This window comes from Sander lucioperca, chromosome 22 (genome assembly GCF_008315115.2).
Source record: "Sander lucioperca isolate FBNREF2018 chromosome 22, SLUC_FBN_1.2, whole genome shotgun sequence".
Taxonomy (NCBI): domain Eukaryota; kingdom Metazoa; phylum Chordata; class Actinopteri; order Perciformes; family Percidae; genus Sander; species Sander lucioperca.
In genome coordinates this window covers 15825910-15840787 of record NC_050194.1, presented here as the reverse complement: position 1 = coordinate 15840787, position 14878 = coordinate 15825910, and the positions used below count along the sequence as shown (strand labels likewise).

Sequence of the window (14878 nt, the reverse complement as noted above, 5' to 3'; positions counted from 1 at the left end):
AATTACTGTGTGGATTGATAGTGAAGAAGAGGCAGAGGAGTTATCCCAAGCTGGCTTCTTTGATAAACCTCGATGGCGGTAAATCTGTGGCAAAAGTGAAAAAACATCTGTGATTCATTTCAATTTTTTGCTATCCAACCCTTTGACAGAATGTGGGGTGTTATTCAAAGCAGAGCAGATGACACAGAAGTTCGCTTTGAGTCAACAAGCCCTAAACCCTGAACCCGCTCTTGCAAAGCTTTGCTTGTTTCCCCTCCTCTCCTAACCACGGAATCAGCTCTCCAGGTGTTTATTTTGCATACCGGTTGCAAATTGAAAACCATAACCTCATCATTGCCAATGTTTGTATTGAAAACAGGCCAAAGGGTCACACTCATGTAAGTGATATTGAATATTTTTTCCATTCTTGCATTTTGAATGGCAGTTCTTTGAAGAAAAAAAAGCTTGACAACTGCAGGGAATGCTTTTTTGGCTGCGGCTGAGCTTGCATTTTTTTCTGCATTTGCACACGTAGGGGCTTCCTTCAGTAGAATGGAAGGATGTGCGCCTGTTCTGTTGCAAGATGACCAAGGGCGAAAAACAGGAACTGTGCATTTCATGGAGGGGAGTGACCCGAGGTCTTGTCTGGGTCAACCCCCTTGTACCCTTTAGGAAGTTCATGTTTGACATGCTGCTGCTGCTGCTGTGTGTGTATGTGTGTGTGTGTGTGTGTGTGTGTGTGTGTGTGTGTGTGTGTGTTTAAAGCTGCACAATAGAGCCAATACTGTTTTCTGAACCTGAAGCCAGTTGGCCCCGCGTTAAAGAAAAGGAGGTGAATTACAGCGCCCAAGCTGCCATTTCGGTGCCTGAAGCAATTAGTGAAGGGTGTTCATACATATGGATGTATCTGCTCACCCCCACAATACCCCACCCCCCAAAAACCTACACTTATTTATTCTCATGAACAACTGAAGTGCAAACAAATAAAGTAATGCAGTGATACAGTATGTTAGTTTTTTTTTTGTGTAAAATCATATAGTTAGGGCACATAGCATTATTTTAGTGTTCAGCAGCAGCACTGTCTAGCTACAGTGTTTGGTGGCCCTTGGTTCTATCAACGCTATAGCAGTGATTAATGAAGGGACTCCTGAGAGGAGGGAACCCTGCACAGAGAGGGAGACTGTTTGGATAGGTGGCTCACCCAATCAGTGGCAGATACCCATAGGAATGCCAGATGATCTTGTCCATATAATCCAATCAGCTGTAATCAGAATCACTCCCCAGAGCTCGCCTTTGTCAGAATCTTGAGCTCTACCTTATCAGGAAAATAAGAATTAAAGACATTAAGGTTAGTACTTAGTTTAAAGCAAGACTTTGTGCGTTTTGAAAGAAAAACATAGCACAATCTTTCTTTTTCAAATGAAAAGTTGATTCCATAAGCAATAAAACCCAGCACCATTGCTCAATGTAATACATTAAGAGTTTTGTCACTGCAACCTTACTTGGTCTCGTAACTCATGGTGGCTAATGTTAGCAAATTCAAAGCCTGTTTACCGGTCTTCAGGAGTAATACGGCATATGTGATAAAAGGTGTATAAAGCCTGTTGTGGCTCCAGAGAAGTCTGATAAATTGTCAGTTCAGGCTGAAGACTACAAGTTTAAAAATGAAAAAAAATTGTAGAGTAGTGTAGTAAAAGTGTAGAGATAAAAAGAAATGAGGTTACTGAACCTGGCTCCTCATCTCTGCTTGAGGCTAGCAGCTCGAGGCTACAGTACTAGAGGTTGAGTTGTATTGTTGGTAACATAGGCACCAGATTTTGACAAGGAATAATAACAAAGACGGAAATTGAATCTGCCATTTTCTCATAAATGCCATTTATGGCTAGAGTGGCTGCTGCTGACCAAAAGTTACATAGTTTAAATCCTGTAACATATAGAAATTCAAGTTACTACCTTAAAGACTCATAAAAAAATCTCAATTTAAAACATGAAGAGAGCCTAGCCTATTGAGTCTACTGTATTTTCATGTAGTGAGTGTGCTCATATGTGTGTATGTATGCGTGTGCATGCTCAGGCAGTCATTTTAAATGTCATGCTTGGCAGCTCTGTGTGGCTTTTTGACCTCATGCTCCCCTCCATCTCTCCACTTCCTCCCCAGTGGAGCCGGAGTTCAAGTACGTGGGCAACATGCATGGCAACGAAGTGCTCGGCCGTGAACTGCTCATTAAGTTCTCCCAGTTTCTGTGCGAGGAGTATCGGGCCGGAAACCAGCGGATCATGAGGCTGATCCATGACACGCGCATCCACATCCTGCCCTCCATGAACCCCGATGGCTATGAGGTGGCAGCCAGACAGGTAAAGTACACCCTGACATACACGTGAGCTCCAGGCTTCCACGTGCTAAAAGAAAACCAGGGAAAATCGCCAACTGGGATGCCTCTGGCTGTTTTTCTTCAGCAATCATTTGCCACTTGTAGAGAGAAAGTTTCCACATTTTTGCTTGATTGTGTTCCTGCCAGTGGAAATGTTGGAAATGTTAAGTTCCCTCAGGAAAACTAAACACCTGCAAGTTAAATCACAGCATAACACATATCTAACGCCATCAGATATCATACAAGGTATGTGTGTGTGTTTATATCCATTGAAGACAAGCAACCAAGAGCCAAAAACTGTTAATTAATTTATTTAATTAAATATTCCACTGATTGCTAATGTCTGTAATAATGCCATCTATCAGCCCACTGAGAGAGACCCTAGCTTTCTACCATAAGGGTAATTATATGGCCCGTGAAACAACAGACACACATGCAACCCCCTTTAACACAAACACACACACACACACACACACACACACACACACACACAATCTCTTTGAGACTAATTATATGTCCCGAGGAAGCCAGTTGCACGTGACTGTTCCTCTCTTTGCCACTCAGACGACACACACAAACAAAGCACTATAATTTGTTGCATCAACAGATGTTTGGATGCAGCAGCATCTGGACAACAATGGGAAGGCTGCTTCATTTCCTAGAATCCTAGATGGCATAGTGTTGATTTGGGGTACTGATTGAGCAACAAAAATATCTGTATGTGCCCAAGGCATCAACAAATTTTATATTTAAGTATTTCCATATAGGGTCTAGTCTGTTCTTTCAGTTGTCTGACAACAGGTCAGAAAGTCTGCACAGAAGCAACAAGAGCCTCCTTATTTTGTAACAAATCATTTTTAGGAATTGCTCCAGATATATATATATATATATAAAAAAAAAATAGCTAGAGTATCATTGCTGAAAAATTTATTTTAAAAGTCACACTGTGATTAAATGTTTCATTTGGAGTCAAATAGAGAAAGAGGTCTCTGAGCCCTGAGTATAATAAAACAAGAGTCAACGCTAGCGGCGCTGTGAGGCTGTACACTAAATGCTTAAGTCAGCATGTTAACATGCTCACAATGACAATGCCAACAAGTTCATGTTTAGCAGGTATAATGTTTGCCATGTTCAACATCTTACAGTAGTTAGCACTCTAACATTTGCTAGTTAGCGCTAAACAAAAAGTACATTTGTGGCTGATGGAATGCCATTCGTTTTTCCGGTATTTGCTCATAAACTGAAGTATTGAACAAGTTAAGATTTTGACCTGATCATGCCGCTAAAAGTTATTAGGATTCATCCTCTGGGGAACATGAATGTCTGTACCAAATTTCATGGCAATCCATCCAATAGTTGTTGAGACTCAAAGCATGAATGCCAACCTCATGAGTTCCGAGTATAATGAAGATTCTTCAATTTTGTGTCTGCCATGCAATATTATAGGCTTTTTATCAAACTCAGGTCTTCTGAGTTTCTTAGAAATTTCTCTGTTTGTGTATTCTTAACATCTTTTCAAAGTTTTTTGGGAAGGGTTTGAGTTTAGATTCCTAAGAAAACTAGGAAATTATTGTAAATTAAAAACACTGCAGATTGTCTTTGCAGTTTCAGTTTGTGGAATATGCAAACCAGTTTTCCTTTTGCTGCTTCCACGCAATATGAATTCATAGCTTGAAAAACTATATCTTAAAACCCAAGAGGCCAAACATCATAATGCAATCAATACTGGGAAAAAAACAAAGTAACCCAACAGTAGCTGCTGTTTGAGAAACTTGATATTCTGTCTGTGGGCCAACAGGGTCCAGAGTTCAACGGCTACCTGGTGGGTCGAGGGAACGCTAGAGATTTTGATCTGAACCGGAACTTTCCAGACCTGAACGCACTCATGTACTACTACGAGAAGACCAACGGTCGAAACCACCACCTACCCCTGCCGGACAACTGGGAGCAACAGGTCAGTGCTGCTGGATAAACACACAGGAAACACTCATTTATCTATGTCTGTGTGTCTGTGTGTGCAAATACATGTATGTGCTTGTGTGGAAGAGAGAGAGAGGAAGATGAATGAGTACATTTCTTCTGCTTGTGTGAGGGTGTGTTCACTGTTTGAGTATGGAGTTGAATAATGAGCAGCTGTAACATAGCTCAGTTATCTTGGCTTTAACTTTGTTGACATAAACGGATTCATGAGATTTGTACTGGATCAGACTCCACTGCCAGTTGAGCTTTTACAAAAAAAAAAAAAAACAGTCCATAAGTTCAAACAGTAAGTGCATCCCTTAGTAGGCTGTCTGTTTCATGTTGTGTATGTTTGTGTGTGCTGTACAGTCTGACCCGTTTCAATGGCCGTGTTTGCTTAATTTACTGTAAAACCTATATCTCCTCATATAAACTGTGCTGTTCTTCCTCTGGGTCAGAAAGAGGCCGCTTTTCTTTGTCTTTGCAACATGAAACAGGTGGCAAAATGTTACTAGTTCCAACTCAGATGAGAAAGTGGAACAAAAGCATGACTGAAAATATACTTTTAGATCCAAACTTGCAACCTTTAAAAACAATGTGAGTTTGAATATTTTTTTATCTGTTTGCTGTAAGTTTTTGTGGATTGCTTTGGAGCATAGGAGATGAATTCAAAGCTCAAAATAAGCTCTGAAATGTATAAAGGATGTTAGCGGTAGACCATAGAATAAAGTTGACATACAGATGTCCTCTAAAGCTCTTTCTCTCATGAAATAATAACAACCTAACAAGATGTACAGTATACCAAGACCTTCTGCTTCAGCTAAACATTTTTGTCATTTTGTCACCACCATGAGAATTTGAACTGACCTACTCTGCGGTATGAGAGTGTAACTGTTATCTGCTACCTTGAGATAGTGAGCAACTCTCAACAATCATGTAATTCCACTCAAAATCATCATTGCCGAGTCTGTCTTTAAATAATAAAAACCTTTACCCGTGTGCTCTTTTCCAGTGGGCAGTGGAAAACTGATAAAACCCTGGTGGATATTTTTTTTGCGACACTATTGAACTACTAATCCAGCTTTGTGTTCCTTGAAACATTTGTAACTTGGTAGAAACACACTAAGCTCTCTGAAATGTCAGGTACTGTACATGCTACTACATGTCCTCTCCATCAATTATAAAAAATGCCCTACACTGTGAATAACACTGGGGGGATAAACTGTGTCATTGATTTAAAACAAAATATGCTGATGAACTGCTGTGGTAGAAACACAGTTCTGTTCTGGGTGACTCTACTGTATTTCACTGTGCACTTATTATTTCATATCACTGCAGCGTAAAATGTTGAAAGAAGGGAAAGATGAGAATATGTGCTGTCAAACTATTGCGATTAGTCGACTGAAAAGTACATTTTAAGGATCAAGGTCAGATCCTTGGAGGTGTCTCGTCTGCAGTCGTCTTATCTTCAACAGACTCTTAAAGGGCTACTGTTTTCAAGGTTCATTTCCTTGAGGTTTATCCTCTAATCTGGCCTTCCCTTTTGTCCCTCATGCTTGAAACCACTGGGTGTTATTATGGCTGGATAATATAATTTATCTGAAGATATAATAAAACATTCCTCCAAGTATCCAAAACCAAATATAGTCAAATATATAATTAAGCTTAGCGTTAGTTCATGCAGGACACGGGAGTCACACACCCGCTGATTGAATTACTGTACATCATTCCTATCAGACACACACCAATCACAGCCATTCTCTCATCAAGGTGGTCCTTTTAAATGTGACTCCCTCCTCACTGATCCCTGCTACACTGACGCTGCTTCATTCACTACTGCTGCTGGCTACACTTCGCTTCCACCTCCCCCCAGCCTCCACCTTCCTAATTCAGAGTCCTAACATGACAGGAGCCATCAGCGCCAAGCATAACTATATATCCATTTGTTGCAATAAATGGTTAAATCTATGACGAGTGTTCCTGACTGAAACAGTGTTTGTTTCCATTGGATTATAACACTGTTGACAAGATTAACTATATTTGAGTATGGTATTATTTTAGGTGATAATTATTAGGGATAGACCGATTATCGCCACTGGCCCATTTTTTGGCAGTCTGCTTCGTTTTCACTCACCACTGAGTCTGACTTAATGTCCCGCCCACAACACTATCTGACCACAATCTGATCTTGTGTATTATGTTGAAAGGTTCTAATTTATTAAATAATTGCTTAAAGCATTTAAACAAAGTTTTGTGTTAGAGTTTGTAACATTCCAAAATCCCAATTTTGACTTAAATCTTTTCATTTCCACTGTAAATGCATATTGGGTCTAAATACCAGTTATCGGTTTCATAAACTAGTAATAATCTGTATAGGTATCGGGCTTGAAAAACCAGTACCGGTTGATCCAAATAATTATAACTGACAATGTTATTGCATTCTCCTCCCCTTTGTTTTATTACATATGAATAAAGTGGTTTTGTTCCCAAGCAAAAGACAGCCATTGATTTTTTTTCTTCCCATTTACTAGTTCCCGGGCTGCAAATGTGTTGAGAAAACTAAAACGCTGGTCCTCCCAGTCGCGAGCTGGCTGTCCACCCACATGACGGCCTCCTGAAAGGCAAACACAAAAGAGTAACTGTGCCACTGTTACAGATACTTCATTCATGCTGGTCGGGATTACATCCTCACAGGCTGCATGAAGCCACAAGCCCCCTCGCCTGCAGGTTCAGCAATGCTACATTTTAATTAGCCAACTGATGATGTTTCATTCAGAGGAATAAGTTTAATAAAAAAAGAAAAGAAAAAAACTTATTTACAAATTTAGACAGGGCAAAGGTGAAAAAAATGTGTATTATGACCCAGCAGAGTAATCTTGAATCAGCTGCAATAACTCAGGAACTACCAGGTGACATATGGCACTATTTTGGTTCCTGTATTAAAAATAGAAATGATGACAACTGATTTGATTGGCCTGCAGAGGACATCCCCCATACAGTGTGAAATCTAACCTTGTCTGTCAATGAACCACTGAGTGATCCAGAATGTGTGGATTTGTGTGGATTTGTATTTAAGATGCCATTGTATTCTGTTCAGTTATTTGATCTTTGTAACACTAAGATAGTGTCTGTGTGTGTGTGTGTGTGTGTGTGTGTGTGTGTGTGTGCGTGTGCGTGTGCGTGTGTGTGTGCATGTGTGTGTGTGTGTGTGTGTGTGTGTGTGTGTGTGTGGTATATGTGTGCTCCTTACATGTAACTCTACACGATGGTGACAGCTCTGACCTCAAGCATGCATAAGGGTATATAAAGATCCACAAACAATAAACACCTGCCAGTCCTGAAAACAGAAGGCTCACCTCAAGGCCAGTCGTCTCTGATCGGCCTGAGTATTTTTCAGCTGAACCAGACTGTGTTTATTGTCCCACATACCTTACTCAAGGAAAGGCATTACTTCTTGTTCTCATGCATGATATATGGCTCGGAGCGTGTTAGAATAGTTAGATGTGGAATTTAAAGGTTTAAGATGTTTGTAGCATTTCACAGGAGACGCCACAATTTACCCTATTACAAGAGATTGCATATTGTAGATTTGCTGTAGTAGTAACTTTTGTGTTTCTATCCTTGCAGATTTGTTTCCTGCATCATCTTGTTTTCCCTTAACTCTAGACTCAAAAACAGAAAAGGAGGGCATTTTAACAAACACAAACCATGCCTAATTAATTATTTATTTATTTATTTTATTAATAAAAAAGAAAATATTTGCATATGGAAAAGCAGAGAAAACAAAGATTAGTCCTGAACCAGCCAAGCTGAGAAGCCCATGGTTCTGGGTGAAAAGAAAACCAGATGTCTTTAGTCCACTTATGTTGTTTATGAAAAGCCTGGGATGAAGTGAAGGTTATGTGTAATAATATCATTAACAAGACAATATACAGTAGGGCTGACAGGCACTAAGAGGCCATTGACAGTTTAATTTAAGGGTTGGGGAAGAATGTATGTACTAAATCTGGACCATATTTTACAAAAATAAGAGTTGAACGTTTTATGTAAAGACTGCACTACAATGCAATAACATTCAATATGGCTTGTATGTATATCATTTTATAAAAAGGTCCATATGTCATGTACATTGTCCTGCAAGTACATCCACCCTAAAAGTTATATCTATATCCTCCACAGGTTGAACCAGAGACTTTGGCAGTCATAAAATGGATGCAAAACTACAATTTTGTCCTGTCAGCCAACCTCCATGGAGGAGCCGTGGTAGCCAATTACCCCTTCGACAAGTCGAGAGACCCTCGCATTCGAGGGAGGACCACGTACGCGGCCACTCCAGATGACAAAATCTTCAGAAAGGTGTGCTGCAGATTAGACATTCTTTCCAGATGTCACACACTGATCTGATCTAATAATCTCATCACTGTGTGTGTGTGTGTGTGTGTGTGAAATCATGTGAATGGATGGCCGCATGTGCATTTGTGTTTGATGACAGTTGGCGAGGACCTATTCATATGCTCACAGCTGGATGCACAAGGGTTGGAACTGTGGGGACTTCTTCGATGAGGGAATCACCAATGGGGCCAGTTGGTACTCTCTGTCTAAAGGTAAGCAAAACCTCTGACTCGTGAAGAGAAAGTAACAAATAAAACAGACTTTTAAAAACACTAGAAACTCCACTGGAATCATGAAACGTATGTATCCCACTATCATCTTTAAAAATACCCTCCCTGATTTTATTACAGTGTCCAAAAGTGCACAGCCACAACAATGAAGGCAAGTCAAGACTACCTGTTGGATAGAATAAGTTGAATTTTTCTACCAACACCAGAAAGCACAATACTGACTCACCAAGTCCACATACAAAAACAGATTGTTCCAAGGTGTTGGAGAGTGTCCATTATCATGGCATTAAGAAAGACAAGGCCACCGGCAGGAATGATGGCAGGCGCTGGCATAGACTTCAGCATGAATGACATGCCTTGAGTGGCGCACAAGGCCGGCTTTCCCTGTGTCGTCATGAACTCTCTGACTCTTTCCGAGGCCTCTGTGCTCTGCTCTTGCCTTTAACCTCTTCACCTTCTCTACACCAACAGCTGCACTTCCACTGACCCCTCAGTTTAGCTGCTTAACTTTGTAAATGACACATGCCAACAAAAACCTTAGGGATTGTATGAAAAGTACTAGCAGGGGATGGGAGGGTAGTCTCCTGAAGGGAGGTTAGTCTGAATTTTTTGAACGTGCACCCAAGATGTATTTATATTTTATTTCAGCTTTCCCTTCAGCTGCACAGAGCTGCCACCTGTGTCCAGTTCATTTTTTCACTGACAGCGGTAAGAACTGTTTAGTTAGTAACTCTTGGTTCAAGCAGTTGCAGGGATGTTTGGGACACACTTTGCCACAGTGGTGAACCGTGGTCCACAAATTGACAAATGTATCCATTTCATACTGACTCATGTGCCTGAACACTACAATACAATACCTAACATTAATTCAAACGTGGCAGAGAATTAGAATACAAATAGAACAAAGCCAGTTCAACCTAAAATCAGACTTACAGATCTATAGGTTGCTTGTCGGTAAGGGTGGCCTAAAACTAAAGTCAGATCCCTACCTAGTGGCCAAAATTGAAATTTATCATCATCATCATCATCATCGTTAACACATAGCTTATTAATTACAAAGACTACAGCTTAACAGTCATATGCACAAACAGTTACAGCTGTTAACAGAATTGTACGACCCACTAATATTTGTTAAAATACTATCATTTTACTTTACATTTAATTTTTCAGCTGAGGCTTTTTACGAAAGCCACTTACAATAAGTGCATTCAACCATGAAGATGCCAACCAAAAATTGCAAGAATCTCTTTAACTCTTTAACTGCAGTTCTTGCTTCCCCAAAAACACCACAGTTTTGATAAACCGCGATCACTGCAGTTATGTTACAGCTTGTGGGTGCGGGGCTGCCTGTAATAGCCACGGAAAGGGACTGTAACATTAGCTGCTAGCTTGAAAATGCCTATCGTAGATCTTGCTAGTTTGCACTAATCCTGGCAAAGTGGGTGATTGTTGGCCTGCCCTGTCCTGAAGTTTTTCCTGAAAAGGCAATCTTGCTTACACGCTAAAAATGAATGCTTAGACAAAAGCATCAAAACTTACAAACATGTTTTCTGCTTTGCACTTTGTTTGCAATCCTGCAACACACTTCTTACAAAACACTACACACAGTTTTTTACATTATAAACTTTGTTCAAGAATGAAAACTCTTGCAATTAGGGAAAACACTTATCTTTAAAATGCAAAGCACTATATGAAATTGGCAACACACACGCCATTAGTCTGCAGGGAGTTCTCCATCACCATGCCACTCTAGGTCCCTACAATACTGCACATATAATCACATTTCTGGATGCACTACATAATGTAGATGTACAAGACGGACCACAGCATCTGGGATAGTGTTAGTTTTCACCAGGCTGCTCTGGTCCGGGACTGGTTCACCAATCACAATACTGTAACTTCACAGTATACTTGGCCCCTTACTCCCCATTTCTCAGTCTGATTAAAGATTTTTTTTATCAGCTTGGCGATGGAAAGTGCACAACCACCAACCACATGCCCACATGCCTCTTCTGCAAGCAATAGAAGAGGCATGCAGAGACATTGAGGTGGGGTCAGTCCAGGGCTGGATACGGCATGCACTGTGATATTTCCCCCGTTGCCTGGCCAGGGATGATAATAATTGTGATGTGAATGAGGTGATGTGGCCAGACCCTACCAGAAAGCAGGATCCATAAACCGTCCACCCCATCCCCTTACCATTGCACTCTATTTTTTATTAATTAACTAATTATTCATTGTTTTTATTGTTTTTTGTTTGTTTACAGTAAGATATTGTATTGATTACTGTACTGTAATTCTACTTTTCTTTGTGTTTTTTGTTGAAAACCCACGTTTGGTTTATGAGAAATGTTTTGCCATAGCATGCTTGGAAGATACAGTTACACATTCATCAAACTGTCTGGGCATGTATTCAATTTCAGTTCAGTTAATCTGTAACTGCAACAATAACAAAATTCACATCTTTGATCTGTAAATCTTGGTCTGGACTGGTCAGGATTATTCTTAGGAATGTGTTGAGCTTTTCGGTTGAGTCATGCAAGCTTTTGAATTGGATGAAAACGCCCAAAGTCGCATTTAGCAGGAGCATGTTATGTTTATTTTACCAACTCTTTTTGCGCCAAGTCTTATGTCATGGTCTATGAGGTTACATTTGAACTTTCCCTCCCAACCCTGGCCTCATATGCATTAAGCTTCTATGAAAAGTATTGCTGTATTGCAAAGTTGCAAAGCCAGAGACTTGGAAAATTAAGGTTTTCAAAAAAAAATTTCTGTAGTTGGGTGTAATATCAGTCTGTCTAAAAGATGTTGAAAGTCTGTCTCTATAAACCACCCTGGGAACCATTGAAATAAAACAAGAGATCTTGGTGATCTTTTCTTGAAATCTAAAGTAAAGCGTCTATTTCTGTGTGTTTCAGGCATGCAGGACTTCAACTACCTGTACACCAACTGTTTTGAGATCACCCTGGAGCTGAGCTGTGATAAGTTTCCTCCAGCATCAGCACTGCCTAGAGAATGGCTGGGCAACCGAGAAGCACTGGTTTCATACCTTGAACAGGTCAGAACACACATACAGACTCTCACAATTTGCCAAGTTACTGGTCAATCAACTAGGTGCACACAAATACGCAGACATACAGTTACACACAAAAACCCAACTACCAAGAGTCATGAGTCCAATACCCTGGCTTCTTGGAAATGTTGGCTGGGAATCCATGGATAAAGTGACTTAAAATGAGCTGCATGAAATTAAGTGTAATACGAGTAAACTGACTTCCCTCCGTCAAGTATGAAAGGACAAAGTATGAGATACAAAATATCCTTTATTTAAGATTGTCAGAGTGCTGAGATAAAATACAGTGATGCATTGCCACTAATAGTGTTTCTTAAGCCCCAAGAGAGGGCTCAGAAATGCACAACTTTTTCTGCAGCACTGATTAAATAGACCAAACTGAAATGGCCTTCAGATGCTGTCTGGTCTTGTTTGACTGTATGTCTGTTGCAGACCACAGGGCCAAGGAGGGTTAATAAGGTCTAATGTTTTTAGAAAGTTTGCCGTGGAAATGTAGTTTATGACCTGATATGACTTGCAATCAATGCTGTAATTCATTGCAGCATTCAAACACAAAGCTATCTATGGTTACACATACCTGACTTGCCTAGATTAACGTCACGTATTTCGGGTGGCCCAAGCTCAAGCACAAATGGCAGGATCCATAAAAGAAAGAACTGTGAGAAATTGGTCAAATTAAATGGAAAAATAACTTGTTTTTCAGGTGCATCATGGGATAAAAGGCATGGTGTATGATGAAAACAACAACCCTGTTGGCAACGCTGAGGTTGCAGTGGCTGGCATCAACCACGATGTGACCAGTGGTGAGAAGGGGCTGGAGGGGTGTCAGTTAATTGTTACACAGATGTGGTTATTTGCTGGTATTTTTTTACTCCTTAACTGCAGGGTTTAAGAAGTATGTGAGAATGTGAGGTATGTGGTAAATGATCTGCTAATGTCCTGGCAATCCTCACACTGAAATGGAACAAGCTGCTACCTAGTGGCCAATAGTGGAAATGCACTTAAAATAATTGAATGGGCACTGTATTTACATTTAGAAGAGTATTGTATTTAATGAGTAATGTATTGAAGGTAAATTCTGAGGTACTTGTAGTTTACTTGAGTATTACAATTGTATGCTACTGGGGTGCCTGGGTAGCTCACCTGTTAGAGCGTGCGCAGAGGCTCTATCCTATAGCCGCAGCGGTCAATTCTGACCTGTGACCCTTTGCTGCATGTCATTCCCCCTCTCTCTCCCCTTTCAAGTGTAAGCTGTCCTGTCAAATAAAGGCTTAAAAATGCCACAAAAAATTGTATGCTACTTTATACTCCACTGCATTTAAGAGGGAAAGTTACTTTTCAGCTATAGTTACTACTTTAGATTAGACTTTAAAAATCTGTAATGAGCGCATTACATCTGATTAATTACAAAACAGTAAATTAAACCCCCAACAGTATATTAAAAATACCTAAAATCAGTTCCACTTTGGCCGACTTTGGCATTAAAATGTTTACATGTTAAAGCATCAGTAATAATTAGCAATCATTACTATTACTCTACCAGAGGCCATTTTACATGAATAGTGGGTACATAAGTGACAATTACAGGATAATAATACATGCTAATTCTACTGTAACAGTAGCACAAATAAAAAGGTGTCTTCAAGTCAGAAAACTGAATCAGTCAATTACACAGTAATATCCGTGTAAAGTTAGCTAACATTCGCTAACATTAGCCACCACACGGTACTGGTCATACCAGACTGGTGATACAGAGTGGTATTGCTACCATTATTTAAGCAATGCATCTGAATACTTTTCCACCACTGTGTAGGCCTAACTTAAAATTTGAAATAAACTAGTTGGATGTTTCCACCTCTCATCTTTTCCCATGTCTTCATTCATCCAGGAGTGGATGGTGACTATTTCAGACTTCTGTTACCAGGCACCTACACTGTGACAGTATTGGCCCCAGGTTACGCCCCCTCCACCAGCACTGTCACAGTGGGACCAGCGGAGGCCATACATGTGAGTTTCTATCTATATGGAAAGGGCATGTATATTGGTGCAAAAGACAGGAATCTAACAGCTGATTCACAGTTGTACCAACCAATTTACCTTTTCTTTTTAGTGAAAAAGCAGGTAGTAAGTAGTTCAAATTCACTTTTAGAGAACCCGACTCTGCTTGTGAATCATTTTTGTGTGTCTGCATGTTCTTATAGGCTGGAAATGTACTCTGCCTTGAACATTCACACTTTTGTTCTCCATCTCTTCCCTTACAGCTTCATTTTTACTTGAAACCGGCACCAAAACAAAACCTGAAAGTGAAGCCCCATAACGGCAAGAAGAACCTCTCATCTCCCAAAACCCCCTTAAAACTCGGCCCTAGATGAGACATGGACAATAACATATACATATACACACGTACACACATGCACACATACATTGACCATTATAAATGTATGTAATTTTACCTTTGTAGTCCTATTGTTATGTATTTCAAACCTTTGCATTTTTGTTTGTGTTTTTTGTGTCCCTATTAAGGAATGTTGGTGTATTTATGTAACAGTGTTGATATGTATGAACACAGCTATCCTGTATTTGTAAAGGACTTTTTGGATTTTGATTACAATAATTTGATGAAAATTAAAAATTAAAACAATGTTTTTGCTGTCATCATTTACCATCTCTGTATATTGTGTTTTCTCACTCATTATAATAACAATTATTATTATAATAATGCCAATAATAATATATCATTACTTAATCCACCCTATAACAGACATAATGACTAAAGGACATCTGAAGATTACAAGAATAACATAAAAACTAATTAACAAAAACAGGAAGTGCAGAGAATATCCTTGAGAAAATCATTAATTAGCACCATGTAA

General features: G+C 39.8%; 1 protein-coding gene across 1 annotated transcript in view; it reads left to right on the top strand.

Moving 5' to 3' along the window:
* Nucleotides 1–14648, top strand: part of cpn1 (carboxypeptidase N, polypeptide 1) — a 15808-nt gene extending 1160 nt beyond the window's left edge. Inside the window, exons 2-9 of the mRNA XM_031315505.2 lie at nt 2138–2334; nt 4150–4305; nt 8490–8666; nt 8803–8914; nt 11851–11990; nt 12709–12808; nt 13894–14012; nt 14267–14648. Of these exons, the coding sequence (XP_031171365.2) occupies nt 2138–2334; nt 4150–4305; nt 8490–8666; nt 8803–8914; nt 11851–11990; nt 12709–12808; nt 13894–14012; nt 14267–14377 (1112 nt within the window). The 3' untranslated portion in view covers nt 14378–14648. The remainder of the gene's footprint in view (nt 1–2137; nt 2335–4149; nt 4306–8489; nt 8667–8802; nt 8915–11850; nt 11991–12708; nt 12809–13893; nt 14013–14266) is intronic.
* Nucleotides 14649–14878: the final 230 nt, after the last annotated feature.